The sequence below is a fragment of the Patella vulgata genome, chromosome 7 (assembly GCF_932274485.2).
Source record: "Patella vulgata chromosome 7, xgPatVulg1.2, whole genome shotgun sequence".
NCBI classification, from domain to species: domain Eukaryota; kingdom Metazoa; phylum Mollusca; class Gastropoda; family Patellidae; genus Patella; species Patella vulgata.
The window spans coordinates 20125840-20144345 of NC_065885.2; the positions used below are offsets into that span (position 1 = coordinate 20125840).

The following is an 18506-nucleotide window of genomic DNA, read 5'->3' on the forward strand; positions in this document are numbered from 1 at the left end:
AGCCCAGGAAAGCTAGGGTTAGAAGACGTCCGCATAAACAGCTTTCGCCAACCAGACTAAATACGACCTTGAGAAATCCCCGCGGTTTTCCCTTTACATCCAACCAAACGCGCCCGTTTATCACGTGATATATAATGGCGATCGAGGTTTTATTACCAGAATTTATTCCATTTCTGATCGTCAGGTGTTTTTATACTTTACCGATCTTTTTAGGAGATATTGAACCCTAACATAAATAGTAAAATAAATATGTTACATATTTTATTTTATCAAAGAAATTCGAACTGTTGTCATGCTTTTTGGGATTATTTTTAAAAACTGGTCCCTTTCTATGCAAAAATAATGACGTTTTTCGCACGCCGTCAGCTTCCGGTAGACTAAAAATGAAAAGTAAAAAACAATAAAACTGATAAAAATGCCACCTACATCCAGTAAAAAACCTTTCATTCATGCAGCTCCAGAACCAGCTGTTGAGGTAATTATGTAAAAGATATTTTTCACGATGTACATGGTTGTGTTCATGTTGTTTCGTCTTGTAATTTATATAGCCAAATTTGAGACATATTATTAGTACATACTATTAGTAGTAGTACTGTAGTACTGGTCACTCACTGTATACTACATTTACTTACTGTCTGAACCATCGTAAATTTATTAAAATTTATTAAAATTATTAAACAAACAAAAATCATCTATTATTATAATAATATATAATGTTATGTAACAGGCTTTGTCTTACTTTAGCTAGGAAAATGTAGCTAAAATTTTAAAACGTTGAGATATATTGATACGTGCTTGTTTTTAGCAAGGATTGGGTGCCTGTAGCCTGTAGTTGATAATTGCACAATATAAACTGGATAACAAAAATTAATGGATTTCTATAATACAAACAGTTATAATTGTTACTTACTGTCTGAACTATCGTAAATTTTAAACAGATTTCTGGGTGGGGGAGGGGATGGCCGAATGGTTAGCACGTGCGCGCTATATCATAAGGCCTGTCATTGAGTCAACTGGCGTGGTTTCAAATCCCCGGTTGTACGTCCAGCCTCGTGAGTTTTCTCCGGGTCCTCTGGTTTCCTCCCACTGCTAAAGACCTCTACGGGCAAGCAAATTATTGAAAATAAAATTGAACCATGTGTTAGTCCCGAAATGACCTAGTTTGTGTCATGTGGATGTTAATCCCCATTTCTCTCTCTCTCCCCTAATAGTAAGTCTAATTGGAAAAGGAAGACTATCTGGTATCAAGCCAAATACAGTATCTATTTTTTTTTTACAGCAACCTATCCAACCCGGTCAGATTATAATAATACAACCAGGATCGCTGAATCTTCAGATAGGTCGAGCTATAGAGGGAGTTCCTCTTACCATACCTCATTGTATCGCCCGGAGAAACAAAAAAGCTGTTTCTAATGTTCCCCAGTCTTCAATATGGATTCGACAGGAAACTCTGGTGAGTAAAGATTTACATTAATTGTTACTTGAGTTATCCTGAGTAATGATTAGCTCTTTCTACTAACATCTGCATAACTATTATAATTATTATAGGTTTTATCTACTAATTTATTTTTTTCAGCACTCAGAAGCTAAACATTTAATGAAACATGGTCTAAAGGCCGCAGAAGATGTTCTGACAAATCGTGTGATGGAAAATGGAAGTATACGACCTTGTACATCTTATAAAGAGGTCAGTGGAATTAAATCCTAATGCTACTGGTTGTGAATAGATTATATTTTTATTTCATTGGTTGGTTGAGGGTATTTTAAAGGACTGACTTGTAGCTTTCAAATAAAGTGTATTATAATATAAAGCAGTGTTCCTAACCTAGGTCCATGATGGGGGTCTGTGAAAAACAATAGTGGGTCAGCAAAGTCAAAGTGATCAGGGGGGCAAAAAGTAGTCTGTGACAAGAGGTGGCCAGGTAAAATTAGGTATGAAATATTTGCTATTCAGTTATAATTTCAGTAGCAGATACCAGAGTCACATTAATAGGAATAGCGATCAACTATCAACTTGCTATGGGTTGATGTGTCACGTCTTAGATCAGAAATGGCTAATTATCAAAGATTTATGTGAAGAGTGGTCCTGATGCTCCTGTTCTGTGAAATCTAACTAAATAGAATAAGTACAGATGTGGGATGGTCGTCAGAGATTTGTAAAATGTCCCAAAGGATTTAATAGTGAAAAAAGGTGCGGAACCACTGGTAATAGACCTTGACAGGAGCGTGAGGATCAACATATATAAAGGAACTATTGAAAAAAAAACTACTGTTACTACTATTGCATGCCGCAACTCGGGAGTATTAGCATGTAAGGCAAATTAAATGTATAATCAAAATTGAGAATTGTGTTTACTTTAGTTTTATTTTCTTCTATTTATAGCTAGCCAATCATAATTCTACCGTACAAGCTGAGAGAACTGATATAAAAAGTAATAAAAGTTGGTCAGATACATCAAGTCAACCAGAATATCTCATTGGAGAAGAAGTATGTTATAGACTTTGTTTCTCGTTGGTCAATCTTTATTTGTAAAAACATACCTCTTCATATGTGGTCTTTACATGTATGACAAAATGAAGGAAACAGTTCAAAGTATTTCACATGTGGATTATAGTTGTGTCATCTATGCAAGTCATGAGTTCATTTTCATGATCCAAGTTAAGAGGCAGGTTTTCAGCTCTGTGGTTTATTATGTGTCAGGATTATAGTCAAACCAGATCTGTTATTATTTTGGAGTTGGTATGCCAGTCGATAGCAAAAATTCATAATCAAGCATCACCAATGTACATTGATCAAGATTCCTACAACTACATTTATTATCTTTATTTAGGCTGTACATGTTCATCCATCAGATAGATATATACTGTCATGGCCGATACAACGAGGAAGATTGAATTTACATGAAGGACCTGGAGGGTCGTTAACAGCTCTTATGGCTGATTTAGAATTAATTTGGGGAACAGCTTTAGAAAAAAATCTGGATATTTCCCTTGAAGATATAAAGGTATTGATTTGATAATGTTTAGGTCTGATTTTACGGTTAGATTTGCAAATGGTCAAAGGGAGACAACTACAGATTTGCAAAGCTCAATATTTTGACGAATACAAACAAGAGAGAGAGAGAGTCTAACTTCCACTCAACACAAACTAGGTCATTTTTGGATTAACACATGGTTCAATTTTATTTCAATAATTCGCCTGTGTGCGTACTGCGTAGGAGTCTTTAGCAGTGGGAGGTAACCGGAGGACCTGGAGAAAACTCACTAGGTTAGACTACAAACAAAAAGAAAGTTGCATACTGAATAACAACTTATACATGTAAGTTTGGTTAGCCCCATTCTACTGAAGCATCCTGCTTATAATATTTCTTTTAAAATGGAGAAAATTTTTTTTCACAATATCTAAAAATATGAATACTATAAATAATAAATTTAATAATGATTTCTTGTATTTTCAGTTGTATAGAGTAATATTATTAATACCTGATATATATATACATCAACATGTGAAAGCCATGGTAACCATGTTATTACAAAATCTGGGGTTTTCTGCCATCATTGTTCATCAGGTAAATATACAAGTCAAGTACCTACATGTTGGAGTATGTTTAAAATATGTTACTGGCATATCATGTACAGTACTTAAAGATAGGTTCCCAGAAAAGTATTTATCAGGTGGTTATTTCCAATAAAAGTATGGCAGTTTTGGTATATATGGAAAGTAGAGATATCCAATCTTATTAGAAAAATACAGAATTACCTGAAAAACACTCACTGAGCGTATACAGGACAAAAATGTCAGGGTTCCCCTTATCGACAGCCCAATGATTAGGAATATCTGCACACCTGACGTCAAAGGTTGCACACTGAGATTGAGCTCTTGATGTACATGTTGATAAACTTTATGAAGAGTTAGACGTACAACACTTTCTGAGATAAAAATCACGGAAAAAGACGTGGGCAGTGGATAATCCGAGAATTTAATTTGGATTCGATATTTGTAATAAATAGTCAGCGATTAAAGATAACATGGTCTTGTGTATGCAATGAATTCTCCTCCGACTTCGCACCCATAAGTCACGTGACACAAACATGACCTCTTTTGATTGATTTTTTATAGCAAGGGTATTCCTTGACAATTACAATGACTTGAGAAGGAATTGAAGCAAATTTATGATAAATTAATTTGTTTGAATATGTTTTTAGGTCAAATATATCATCAAATCACCCAGTTTGTACACAGGAATGTATCTTTAAAGCAATCTAATGATTACATGAACTGGTATAACAAGAATTTAAATGTAATTATTTCTACAGGAATCTGTTTGTGCTACGTTTGGATGTGGTATAACATGTGCTTGTGTAGTAGATGTAGGTGATCAGAAGACCAGTATAGCTTGTGTTGAAGATGGAATATCTAATAAACATACACGGTAGGTATTATTATTCCTCTATGTAACTTAGATAAATAGTCACGGATAACACCTTCACCTTTGCAGTGGTTGTGATTTTCATTCCATGATTATGCACACAAGCAGGCTCGCCTAATTAACCCTGCTGGATTTAAGATAAAATCTTGATTTAATTCCATCAATACCACATTGTTTATATATTTCAACATCCCAGTGTCTTTGAGATACTTTGCCATTCTTACTGATTTTAATATATTAGCCAATGAAATGTGTTTTGTTTTTGTTAGAATAACAATGGAATATGGAGGAGGAGATGTAACTAGGACGTTTCATTGGTTGCTAGGTAGAGCTGGTATACCATTACGTGATATAAATCTCAGTAGTTTGATTGACGGTCTCATTTTACAAGATTTAAAAGAAACATATTGTCATTTAGATCTGGTAGGTCATTTTCTGAGCTATTTTCATCAAAGGGTTTCTACGAATCTTCAATATCTCTACTACTCAGTCAAGAAAACTATTGTACTTTAATGATACCCAATAATCTGTGAAAGTTTGGATTCGTATTGATATTAGGATCAAATTTTCATCTTTTTCCACAACTGTTTTTTGTTATTATTGCTTATCCTTTTGTTACATATAGTAACTTGTTAGAGCAATAAAATATAACACAAACTTATGGAAAAACAATTACTAATTTATACAGGCAACGTTTCAGTCTCTTAATATTTTTAAACATGTTAAATTTTTAACACCAGATATAATTTTATGGATACACAATTACCGAGTTTAATACTAAGCGACATTTCAACGGGGATACTCTCATCTTTATCAAGCGAATGATACAGGTATGTGAATAGTGGACAAATATATTCAGAATATGCAACAAAAATAACAATCAAATACAATTAAAACTTATACTGCCTATAATAGTTTCTGCTGTGTGGTTTACTTGTAAATGGTCCCTTAATAAGTTTTAATTGTATTTGATTGTTATTTTTGTTGTATATTCTGTATACATTTGTCCACTATTCACATATTTGTATTATTTGCTTGATAAAGACGAGAGTATCCTCGTCGAAACGTTGCTTAGTATTAAACTCAGTAATTGTGTATCTATAAAATTGTACCTTGTATTAATATGTTCATTTACTAAATGCCTATCAAAGATGATAATTTTTGTTTTATTTTTTATTATTAATTGGTTGCAAAAGGATCTTGAATAAAGGTTTCGTCTCATATTATGAATGATTTTATTATTTTGATTTTATTATCTTGATATTCTGTGTTCAGGATGTGTATGGTATCTTGGATCAGGTTGTTGAAATAAAAAAAGTACAGAAGAATGCTGTTCATTATAACGTAAAGTTAGGTGATGAGTTAGTTCTTACACCATTAAGTTTACTTCATCCTGAGATGTTTGGTTTACATGGTAACAAGTTAATACGGGTACAGAGTAGATATGATGGTGATCCAGATGATCCCCATGATGACCATTTCCTTGTACAAACACAAAGACAACAACGTGAGGTGAGATAATGTTCAATGCAGTTTTGTTTTCCTCTCTGTTTTAGGTACAAGTCAGGCTATAACTATTGTACTAAAAATACATTTAGCAGGTCTTTTGTTAGGCCTTAAATGTTATCAAAATTATTAATTGGACATTAATTAACTTATCCAGACCATAATCAACTCTTGATGTCGTCAGATGCCTCCAATATTTAGTGGATTTGAATATGTTTTGTGGTGGATGAAATAACCTTAAAAATGGATTATTAAGATTTTGTTTATTATCGCAACTATTGTAATATACAATCAAAACTAGCCTAAAATTAACTATTATAGCAAGAACTGTCAGCTCTTTATCTAATCTTACATAATGTCCCTTTAATGTATGATCAAGTCTAAACTGTCAAATACAACTCTGCTAGCATCAAGGTCATAAGAATAAATAAGCGATTTCACCAAAAGATTTAAAATTTCACCATAAGATTTAACAAAAAAACTATTTCACCATATTAGATTAAATAAACAATTTCACAAAGCCATTAAATACATAATTTATCATGAATTTAAATAAACAATTTCATCATGAATTTAAATAAACAATTTCATCATGAATTTAAATAAACAATTTCATCATGAATTTAAATAAACAATTTCATCATGAATTTAAATAAACAATTTCATCGTTAAATTAAATGAATAATTTCATCATGAAATTAAATGAATAATTTCATCATGAAATTAAATGAATAATTTCATCATGAAATTAAATGAATAATTTCATCATGAAATATAATGAATAATTTCATCATGAAATATAATGAATAATTTCATCATGAAATATAATGAATAATTTCATCATGAAATATAATGAATAATTTCACCATTAAATCAAAAATACTTTCACCATAAATTGTAAACAATTTTACCATGAAATTAAAAAAATAATTTCACCATAAAAGTAAATATACAATAATTTCTCCATAAAAGTAAATATACAATAATTTCTCCATAAAAGTAAATATACAATAATTTCTCCATAAAATTAAATAAACAATTTCTCCATAAAAAATCCATTTCATATTGAAAACTAAATATATCACTTGAAAGTTGGTTCTTTTGTTTATCAGGCTGCAAAACTTGGTGGATCAAAGAAAGGAGCAGAAGAACCAAGAGATGCAGACGCTAATTTATCACAGATGGATGACAGTCAGTTTGTCACGACCATGTCACAGATGGACGAAGATTCCAATGAAGCCCAGGATAATCTCCAAACAAATGAATTAAATAAATCGGAGAGGAGAAAAGATTTAGATGATGATGACGAACAAGAAGAAGGAATAGTAACACAGTTAATGGGAGTTGATGAAGCCATTGTATATAGTATTGAAAAATGTAGTAAGTTAATTAAATTAATTTTACTTGTGGAATCTATAATTGCTGGGTGTGTTGCAGTATCCTCCAACTGGGACAGGTGGCTAAGTGGGTATGACGCTGGCTCGCTAGCCTGGAGGTCGGGTGTTTGATCCCTGCATTGGCCAAGAAAGTTATCCAGATTTTCCGGCGTGGTTCTCCCTTGTCAGTGATGCAGGACGGAGGGCCTGACAAGGACAGCTGTCTAGTCGTTCGGATGGGACGAAAAACCGAGGTCCCGTGTACACATTGGCATGCACGTAAAAGATCCCCTGACAGTTGGAATTCGATGTAAAAGTAGGCCGTAGGGCCGCTGTTCGGGCAAAATTTCCCTCATAGTACACTGTATGGCGTATACCCGTCTTCATTAGCCCAGTTTGGAGCAGAACAGTAGGACGTTAAACCCCATTTCATTTTAGGAAATAGGAGTTTTTACGAAAGTATACTTCTTCATTTATTGTTGACACAGAGTTGAGAATGTACGGCAATAAAAACAAAATAGAGAAGTAAGAGAGTAGTGCTTATAATTCCAGTATTCTAATTATTTGACATTAGATTAGAGTTTTATCAACATTTATATATTGAATTGAAGCTCTTTGTAGGCAAGATTATAGTGGAGTAGTATTTCTCCAAGGACATCATTTATTTAAGAATAGATAATAGTTGATTAATATTTCAGGTAATGATGATATCAAGCGTAAAATGTATAGTTGTATTTTAATAATTGGAGGTGGAATGAGTTTTGACGCAGCTCAGAAATGTATAACAGGTCGTATCTGGCCTCAGATTCCACACTATCAACGACTACAGATGGATACCATGGATGTACTTACACGACCAAAGGTTAGACTGATTCATGTATTGCTCCATGTAGACAAAGTTGCTGTGGTACTGCTTGTTACTCCGCACCTAGTTGGTGCATTGAACTAGGATGTTAAGCCCCATCTCATTTCATTTCTGGCAGTTGCAATTCTGTTCCTCATCGCAGTTGTTTCCCTTTGATTGTATCCACTTTAATTTTATTAATACAAACTTGAACCTTTATTTCTAGGATGTTGACCCCAAAATAATCTGCTGGAAAGGTGCGGCTATTTTGGCATGTTTAGATACTGCTCAAGAATTATGGATTCATGAAAAGGAATGGGAACAGTTTGGTGTAAGGTTATTACGTGAAAGAGCTCCATTTGTTTGGTGATTAAAAGTAAAGAGAAACTGTGACATTTTTAATGGAATGACAGAATGGTGAAGATGAAATGGTACCTGAATTTTACAAAATTCAGAAAAACAACTTGTAAATTGGAACCAGAATGGATATGAACGATTTATTTTGAAGCATTTCAAAGTGGTTATTTGAATAATGGATAAATGGTTTATAAAAATACAATAAAAGAAATACCACAAGTGAGCGTTTTGTCAGTGCAACAAGAAGAGAAGATGAAACCAATCTTATGCAGCTATTACAGGAATATACTGTTAAGAAAAAAGCAGTGTTCCAGACAAAGACTATATATTATTGTGACTGTAATTTCTCGGGGGCCAGGAGTATTACATGCTATAAAGACAAGCTAAATGTGTGTGGGGCCAAACTTCAAATTAGATCCAGGAATACCCCAATAACAAACTGCTTTAAAGCCATGCTTAATAAATGTGGGACCAAATTTCAGTTCAAGTCATGAACACTTCTACAAGGAATGGCTATTAAGGCATGCTTTATGTAGGGCCAAATTTTTAAATGGTCGAGGAACATTCCTACAACGAAATACTATAAAATCATGCTATCTGATTAAAATAAAGATCTACATTTCGTTTCGTTTTTTTTTATACTTTCGATGGCCTACACTACATGAAGATCTGACAAGTTTTTTTCAGGGGTCAAAAAAACGACTTATGACCCTATGATGTCAGACCAATCAGCATTGATGTTACTAGTGGATTACCCACAGTTCCGTGCAGAACACGCCTAAAGCTCGCCGTAACAGACCGTTTCATTGGCTTATCCCTGACACCATTCAGAACACGAGTTAAATAACAACTCTTCCAGATCCAAGTGTAGTAAAGACAAGTAAAACGAAATTTTGAACTATAAAGACGAAACGATTGTTGTTAGTTGTATTTTATGTCCGCTTCCACCGAGGTGATATCGTAGACAAGACGACGAAACGAAATAGGATCTGTGTTTTAACCAGATTGTAAAGACGTGTAATGTATGTGGACACTAAATATTTATCTCTAAATATCTACATGTTTCTTTGCCTGGCAAGCTATATTGCATCACAACAATAAATGATATAAAAAATAAACAACTATTTTCTATATTTTATTTGATCTTACATCTGTTTCTAGCTTGTGACAAGTACTAAACAGTAATAATAATAATAATTTCAATGGTAGTCTTGTGTTTAACTTTAATTTTACACCTGTGTTACTTCACCTTATGTTATATTTTAGCAATTTTGACTTTCTAAATTATAATTTTACCCTTCATGATTACTCATATTATATTAAATGATAACCAGTATTAAGATTTTTAAGACATTCAGTAATTATCTGTAAGGTGTAATAAAATTTGACTTTTAATATTTCAATAAAATAGTAAGGCTTTTAAGGGGGTTGGGGGTAGGGTGGATGACTCAATGGTTAACGCATGCATGTTGCATCATAAGGTCTGTCATTGAGTCAAGTGGCGTGGTTTACATTCCCCACTTGTATGTGACAAGGAGTAGGGTTGTCTGGCCAACCTTGTGGGTTTTCTCCGGGTCCTCTGCTCTCCTCCCATAGCTAAAGACCCCTAAGCAGAGGCGAGTTAATGAAATAAAATTGAAAAATGTGCTAGTCCGGAAATTATCTAGTTTGTGTCGAGTGGACGTTAATGTCGTTAAACCCCATTTCTCTTTCTCTCTTTAAGAGGGTTACTGATGATTAATGTACTACAGTGTTGCAAAGGCATAAGCCAATGGACAATAGATACTAGATGATCGTGACAAAACTTGGCTTTGTCGGTACTTCGAGTTTATTCCATCAATATCAAATAATGTTGCGGAATAGGAGTGGCTGGTCGTACAGATTCTACTGTAATTACTATTACTCTTATTTTATCTAAAGTTAATAATTTATTGAAATATTAAAAGTCCATTTTAACCCCACAGTTTTTAATCGGATTGAAAATAAAGCTTGATAGATAATTACTGAATGTTAGTTATTTTAAAACTAAAATATTTACAAGTATATCATGAAGTGTTTAATTGAACTATTTACTAAAGTAAAAGAAATGAGTTGGTTTAATGTCGGTCATATTCGACACTGGCAAGAGCCCATAAAAGTCTTAACAGAAAGACAAGGTAGAACGTCCGTGCTGGGCACAGGCCCTGTCATACTCACTGTCCAGGTAGACAGGGGCCCAATTTCCTATTTCGCCTTGGCAAGAACTATAAACATTGCCTCCCTGAACCCCAATCTTTATACATTAACATAATCAGTTAAAGATTGTTCTAATCTGGCCTCTTGCTGATTTTTTTGTCACAAATACGACTGCTCAGTCACAAAAACCCACCAAAAACCCAATAGAGCTCGCAGGGCCGTAACTAGCTCAGAGCAACGAGAGTGGGGGGGGGGGTGTCTCAGGGGTGTTGTAAAATTGACGGACAATGTAAATCTGTGGTCGACAGTTTTTTTTTGCAGGGGCCCCCTTCGGCCAGCCACCCCCTCTAGTTAAGGGCCTGAGAGCTCCGATGTTTTGGACTAATAGTATGCCACTGTTTCGAGACATTACTATTGAGTACATTCCATGTGTAGGTGTAACTACATTAATTAGCCTTTCGGGGGGAAAACCTGTTCAGCAAGATCGCTTTTCTACCGTAAGTCTCCCTGTACGTGTAACGGGTACAGATTGTGTCGAATCTCTACGCGTTACTCGTACAGGTAGTGGAATCTTAACCTACTGAATATGTACAAAGCGTGTCTGGGTATTCATTCAATCAGTTATTAGTATCAGCACCATAATATGTATAGTCCGTAACGTTAGATAATCCTTTAACAGTACACGCACTGGTTGCACTCCGACCTGTAGTTAAGCCCGCTCGTTCCGTCCATTCATCTTTCTCCTCATCATAACATTCTACTATAGACGATGTGGTAGACCCTGGAATAAATATTTATCGTTTCATAATTAATTAATTAATTAATTCGATTCAAATGAAATGAGAAATACTATTGCGACATTCATGTAAGAAAGGGCCAAAGTTAAATTTTAAGCAAATATTACATGTGTGGCCAGGAGCCAAAACCTGGACCTGTATTTTCCGGAACTACATTTATTTGCAGTCTAACTATAAGATGGATAGATTCGCTTTGTCTCAGTTTATCCTTGATCCTTTCACAAATTGTTTATGCAGTAAATTGTATTTTGTATCATTTACAGATAAAACAATATAAACAAAACTATCAAAGGAATTATTTAATAACTTTAATTAAAATTTGATCTTTCTTCATTCCGGTTTCAATTTTGGTTGGCCTACACAACACTAGGTTTTCTTCTGTAAACAGTATATATATATATATATATATATATATATATATATATATATATATATATAAAAATACGAAATTATGATCTGTGACCTTTTCCCTGTTTAAAATCTTGAAGTTACCTTAGTTTTGGGAGCCAAGATCATATGAACGTATAGATCATTTAAACGACCGTAGTGTACGAATACGTTCCGTCCCGACTTCTTCAGAATTAAACCATATTGACGTGAATCGAAAAGTACATACCATTAAAACCACCAAGACTAACAATCTTTCCTTGTAACAAAGTGACAGCAAAATTACTTCTAGCTAATGACATGCTTCCTACCATTACCCATCTCTTCGTATTAGGATCATACCGCTCAACTAAAACCACAAAAAGAGACTAAAATGGAGTATAACAAAAACAAAGTCATTTTTATTTCAACAAATTGAATGAACAGGATCCTTTGTACTGGGGTGTGGGGAACCCCACGAGGTTTCTAAGAATTGGATCGAATGACTGGTCGGATGATCCGAAATGAAATAGGATTTAACGTCCAATGACATAGGGGAAACTGAACTTGAGAATCCCCACAAACTTTTTCGGTCGAGTTCATCGTTACGGGAGAAATCACCATAGGCTTTCTACCAAAGGTTTTATCAGTATAATTTAATTTATTTGTTCCCGGACTACAAGAAGATATCGCGGCAAGTGTTTCTGAAAACACGCTTCGGTGTAACCTATTAGTGGCATGTCAACGCAACAAATAGTTTTCCCTAAACGTCCAGATTTACTAAAACCACATTAAGCCCCCTCCCTACACAGCTTTTCAATTTTTATACATGGACGCATTAATACTGACATACCCGTTTTCAGTCGCCTTGTCCCATTAAAACCTCCCATGGCATAAAGACGTCCATTCAACGTAGTTAGAGCTACCCCGCTTCTTTGTATTGACATGCTCTCCAAAGAAGTCCACTGGTTGTTGATGGGGCAATAAACTTCTGTTGTATCTAAACAAGTATGGCCATCAAATCCTCCACACACATACAATTGTCCTGTATTGAAAATTAAACAAAAATGCAAATTTTATTTACGCTTTGTCTTGATTTTTGGTAACTAGAAATTTATTAGGATCAACCGGTCGCTTTGTACTTGTTGTTTAACCGTGCTGAAGCCCAGAAATATCTAGCCTATATCATAGTATGATTTTGTGAAAGTGACTTAAAAACGGGCGGTGACATACGACCATAGAGAGGTGTGTTAAGCTGGTTGCCATTGGATTGGATTTTGATCATTGTGCCGGTGTTCCAAAAATTCGTGAAAATAAGTGATCGCATAAAGATCCCATGCCAGATTTGTACAATTGGTTGTATGGCGCTTAAGAAAATCCGTAATCTCTTGACACTAATGACAGTATTATGGATTCATATCGATCAGGTTAAAAAGTTCTTACATTTTTCCATACTAAAAGTAGGTTAGAATCAAAAATAACATAACTTACCTTTTAATTCACTGACACCCGCATCACTTCTTACTGTTTTCATGCTCTGGACATAACCCCACTGATTTTCCACTGGATTGTATCTCTCTACAGAACTGTGTCTAGGATTGCTCGGACCTTCATATCCCCCACACGCGTAGATAAACCCGTCTAAAACAGCACAGCCAACATAACATCGTTTGGCATGCATTGGGGCAGCCGTAGTCCATGTATTGTCCACTGGGTCGAATCTTCTAACAGTGTTCACACAAGCATACGTTGTAAAGCCACCAATAACGTAGATATAGCTGCCAAACGGAACAAGAGCATGATACGCTAGAGGTTGTTCACCCAATGAACTCCTCATTGAATACCATTTGTTGACCCTTGTATCATAAGTTTCTATGTGACCGCAAACACTTTCATTTGTCCAGCCACCAAGAACGAAGATCACCTCGTGAGGGATCCGAGGTTTCAGTATGTATAATTTAGAAGCTTGGTAGAAGGAAAGTTTCGTATTTTGCTGTATTTGACAAAGAGAATAAGCTTGATTGAGAAGTTCTTTACATGTTCTTTGGGAAACTATGTCGTCGTCCGTAAGCACGACATTATCAAATGTTCTCTTTTCCACATATGCAAGTCGTATACAGGAAAGGAGCTGAAAAAAGTTCCGACGTCTTTTGCTTTTGTGATAATCAACCCATTTCATGATCGCTGAACATGCCGCGTCTTCATTGGGTAGATTTAGTTTATCATCTCTGAGAACGTCACACAGATGCCCGACTGTGAACTGAAGAAACTCAGTACTGCTTTCCACTATATTATGAAAGTTTTCAATGATATATTTCCAAGATTTTTCGACCAACCCATGGCAGTGAAAATGGTTAGCAAGATTCCAAATCCCGATTACATTCTGCGGGTCTGTGTTATCATGAAGGTAATCAACACACAATTTCAGCAATCCAAAAACATGGAGTCGGTCAGCAGTCATCAGAATAGATTCTATGTTTTCTGGACAAAGGTCGGCAGTATTGGTGTACGCAAACTTTATAACAGCGTCCATGTCCTCGCGTGAAATTCCCGGAAGCTTTACTTCAATCTGTCTGGATTCTGCCAAAGCTGTTGTGAAGAGAGATCGAAAGAAAGGACTGCAACTGGCCAAAACATTCCTGTGGACTGAGATTGGGCACTCGTTCTGATTGGATAGCTTGATCCTAACGTCACAAAATAAACCCTGTTCTCGCATGTCTTCTAATTGGGCATTGAAATCTTGGAAAACAGACTTCACACTTTTTGTCTTCGTTTGTGCCATTTTGATTTGATAAAAATTAAAAGGCAGTTACCAGCACTGATGAGATCCCAAATCTGCCTGTGAAAACAAACACTGTTGCCAAGTGTAGAAACGTCATCGAAATAATGACGTAATTGCACACCGTTTTTACAAAATATTGCTTACTAAACAATAGCACCCTCAGTTCTTTTTCTATTAATATATTTAATGAAACGTTTCAGACATATTCTTTGCTATGGACATTATAAAATGAGACAGGATGGATGATTTGTCAGGCAGAACCACCTGAAATGCCCGAAAAAATTCGGGTTACGGATGACGGTGCCGGTCGTCTGCAATAGCCCCGCCCCGCCAGTCAAACTTATAAAATTACTTGATAAGTATAGGCACTGTTTGACTATTTGTAATGGTAAACTATTTCCACGTAGTACAATTACAAGATGCACTAAGTATAGACATTGTTTGCAATGGTAAACAATTTCCACGGAGTACATCTTGGATTTCATTAAGAACAAGTAATCTTTTATAAGCAGAACTAACCTGTCTTACTGTAGGATTATTAATTTTTCTGACATATCGGTAAGCATGGGGCGAAGAAAAATTCAAGGTCAAAGCAAAGCTTCTTAATTGTGGAGAATATGTCACGGGTACAGGTTTATCACTCTTAATTCCTAGCAATTTCTCTTTCAACAGGCCAGTAACACCACCTGCGCAGATTTCTAAGACACTTTAGAAACTATTAGTACTTAAGAGATCGTTGCTCCTTAAATCTGTGATAATATTCAGTAAGTTAGCGGTTCTCTTCACAAGACGTCTTTTAGCCTGAACGTGTACCTTAATTTTCTTTCTTGTGGATATAGTTGTGCCTGAATTACTTCGAACATGGGGGGTTGGATGGCCGAAGGGTTAACACGTGCGCGTTGTATCGTAAGGTCTGTCATTGAGTCAACTGACGTGGTTTCGATTATTCGGTTGTGCATGACAAGCAGTAGGGTCGCTTGTTCAACCTCGTGGGTTTTCTCCAGGTCCTCCGGTTTCCTCCCGTTGCTAAAGACCCCTAAGCGCAAGCGAATTATTGAAATAAAATCGAACCATATGTTAGTCTCAAAATGACATAGTTTGTGTCGACTGGACGTTAAATCCCACTTTCTCTCTCTCTACTTCGAGCATTCTTTTTAGGGTTGGCTTATCGGGAGTCATTACTTTGGGGTTCTTATCATTAAAAGGTGCTCTTCGTATAGGTGATTTTATCTTCCGCGCTGGTATTTGCTTAAGATATGAAGGAAATGCTTCAAAAACACTGGTATCACACCATCTCTCAATCTAATACACGATTTGGATGTTCGGTCAACATCTTCTTCACTGACGCGTTTGGAGCAAAGGACGGCAGATTTAGATGGCACAAAATCTTTTCTTCGTGTTGTAGAACCTCCTCACTCGGAAACCTAAAAATTGACGAATTACAATACAAAATTATAAAACTATTTTAACGCCAGCAACGACTGAGTTGGTGAAGACGGGCGTACGCCATCCAGCATTGCTACAATATTTTACGTGAAAGCATGTGGTGGAAGCATCTGTTCAAGGGGCCTCGGCTTTTCATGCTACCCGAAGGACAAGACAATTACTTTGCCGAAATCAAATATTTTACTTCAGTTAAAATTAAAATGTATTTTATCGCAATTGTATAGATGAAATGGCGTCCGATGACTTCACCAAAATGACATCATGCCGCCTCCACTTCATAAAGCTTCTTGCTTGCAGTTCTTTTTCCATTAATATTTTTGATGAAACGGTTCAGACATATTCTTTCCTATGGACATTATAAAATGAGAAAGAATAGATGATTATAAATCACGAGTCAGGCATTGCATATTTCCAGTTGGGGGTTGGTGAACAATATTCGGGGGAGGGGGGATGTAAGAACTTAGGCGTTCAAGACGTTTGGAGGGGCGGAGGAGGGGGCAATGAGATTTTTCGGACAGACCGGTTAAGAGAAAAAAAAATATTATTATAACATGTTGTGGGGAGAAAACCCCTTTTACCTCCAGTCGTCAGAATACAGTGCCTGAAATCCAGGACTTTTTAATCTAGAGCCTCCCCGTATTCAAATCCGTGTAGTAAACAATGTCTAGCGCCACTCTGCTATATACGCGACATGTCAACTTTAATTTCAAAATGATTTCAAGGACATGGTGGAAATATATTCATCCTCAATCGAAATGAAATAGATGAAATATAGATCTCTAAACATTGTGGCGTTGGAAGCAAGGCATCTGCGCAGTCTACCTCGATCAGTAGGCTACAGATCTATGGCGGCTATGCTAAAAGTAAAATATGGTCATATTATTTGACAATTTCAGGTGAAATATTATTAATGCGTTCATTTCTCGTTAAAAGATAAAGTATACGTTTTAATTTTTCTTTACTTACTTATTATATGTAATCCCGTTTTTTCTATCCCGTTGAGTGCAACCGATAGCAAAGCAGGAATTAGAAAAACGCTCTTATGGCGTCCGATGACTTCACCAAAATGACATCATGCCGCCTCCACTTCATAAAGCTTCTTGCTTGCAGTTCTTTTTCCATTAATATTTTTGATGAAACGGAAATGAAATGAAATGAAATGGGGTTTAACATCCTACTATTCTGCTTCGACTGGGCTAATGAAGACGGCCATGTACCATACAGTGTGCAATGAGGGAAATTTTGCCAGGAGAGTGATGCTTCAGCCCACTGCTATATATTGAATTCAAAATGCCAAGGGATCTTTTACGTGCATGCCAATGTGTACACAGGACCTCCGTTTTTTTTTATCCCATCAAAATGTCTAGACAGCTGTCCTTGTCAGACCTTCCGTCCTGCACCACTGACAAGATCATGCCGGAAAATCCTGATGAACGCGAATCATCTTGAATCGACTATGATGAATATTATATTAATAAACCCGTAGATATAGCCAGACCAGATGCAGTGAGATAGGCCTTAAGTTTAAAAATAAAAGTATTTAAACCAAGAAATAATATATATACTCTTCAAAAAAAGTAGTGGATACTGAAATGCAAATACCTATGCAGGTTGTGATATGATAAATAGTCATGGACACTTGACATGCTTTGAGAGTATGTTCACAGATGAAGAACTTATCGCCCCAACAGAACCACTGAGCTCCACATGCGACACGCAATAGCGCCATACACGTGGGAGGGGTTCATTGTCAAATTTGACACTTCAAGGAAGGGTTCATGAAAACTGCCGCGTGCTGGTATATCTATCCATGTTTGCTTTCCTATCGGTTCTTGCATAAGATTTACTGTTTAGCTTTGCTTTAGTGTGTTACGTTTACTTTGATCGGGAGACGTGTTCGTCGACGTCAACGTCAACCGACAACACTGCAAGAATTAGCCGTGGCACTGCAAGATGAGTGGGTCAGATTGCCCCAAATCGTGATTGGACGGTTGATTAGGAGCATGCCACGACGAATTGCTGAATGTCTGAGGATTGGTGGAGCAATTTATTACTCGTTATTAAGACAAAAATCAAAAACGTCCATTTTCACTTTTGATGGTGAATCTCTTTCCGAGTGAAATGGGGCCGCCAGATAAGCCGCCCATATGAACTGTTTATGTTCATGTGTAGGCAATTGGCCTGTTATTAACATAAACTGGTCACCTCTAATAAAAACAGGAGTGCATTTCCGCAGTTTTGTATTGTTTCTGAATATCCTCTACTTTTTTTGAAGAGTATTTATACTAAATATCTGCCATTTATGATAAGTCAATGGTCTAGGGCTAGACAAACTGAATGTATGTCTGTAATTTGCCATTTGGCTCCATTAAAAGAAACCTCCCAGGCTGTAGACCTATGACTGGTTAAGATCATGAAGTCTCTTGA

General features: G+C 35.9%; 2 protein-coding genes across 2 annotated transcripts; one reads left to right on the plus strand and one right to left on the minus strand.

Moving 5' to 3' along the window:
• The first annotated feature begins 330 nt into the window (after positions 1-330).
• Positions 331-9721, plus strand: LOC126826921 (actin-related protein 8). The gene is made up of 12 exons (XM_050556067.2): positions 331-475; positions 1280-1453; positions 1577-1687; positions 2384-2488; positions 2832-3005; positions 3459-3569; positions 4318-4433; positions 4700-4853; positions 5706-5942; positions 7049-7316; positions 8011-8174; positions 8383-9721. Exons 1-12 carry the CDS (start codon positions 416-418, stop codon positions 8524-8526), a joined length of 1818 nt encoding a protein of 605 aa, XP_050412024.1. The 5' UTR covers positions 331-415; the 3' UTR covers positions 8527-9721.
• Positions 9642-14596, minus strand: LOC126826922 (kelch-like protein 10). Its single transcript, XM_050556068.2, has 4 exons — positions 13343-14596; positions 12705-12896; positions 12102-12221; positions 9642-11469 (listed from the first exon to the last, which is right to left on the minus strand). Exons 1-4 carry the CDS (start codon positions 14565-14567, stop codon positions 11306-11308), a joined length of 1701 nt encoding a protein of 566 aa, XP_050412025.2. The 5' UTR covers positions 14568-14596; the 3' UTR covers positions 9642-11305.
• Between the last annotated feature and the right edge of the window lie 3910 nt (positions 14597-18506).

Bases quoted from the DNA above. Each gene is read 5' to 3' on its own strand.
- LOC126826921 (XM_050556067.2), top strand. From the start codon at position 416: ATGCCACCTACATCCAGTAAAAAACCTTTCATTCATGCAGCTCCAGAA. The intron at 4,854-5,705 runs GTAGGTCATTTT...TTCTGTGTTCAG, and splicing joins CATATTGTCATTTAGATCTG to GATGTGTATGGTATCTTGGA. The intron at 7,317-8,010 runs GTAAGTTAATTA...TTAATATTTCAG, and splicing joins ATATAGTATTGAAAAATGTA to GTAATGATGATATCAAGCGT.
- LOC126826922 (XM_050556068.2), bottom strand. From the start codon at position 14,567: ATGCGAGAACAGGGTTTATTTTGTGACGTTAGGATCAAGCTATCCAAT. The intron at 12,897-13,342 runs GTAAGTTATGTT...TTTTCAATACAG, and splicing joins GGGTGTCAGTGAATTAAAAG to GACAATTGTATGTGTGTGGA. The intron at 12,222-12,704 runs GTATGTCAGTAT...TTGTGGTTTTAG, and splicing joins GACAAGGCGACTGAAAACGG to TTGAGCGGTATGATCCTAAT.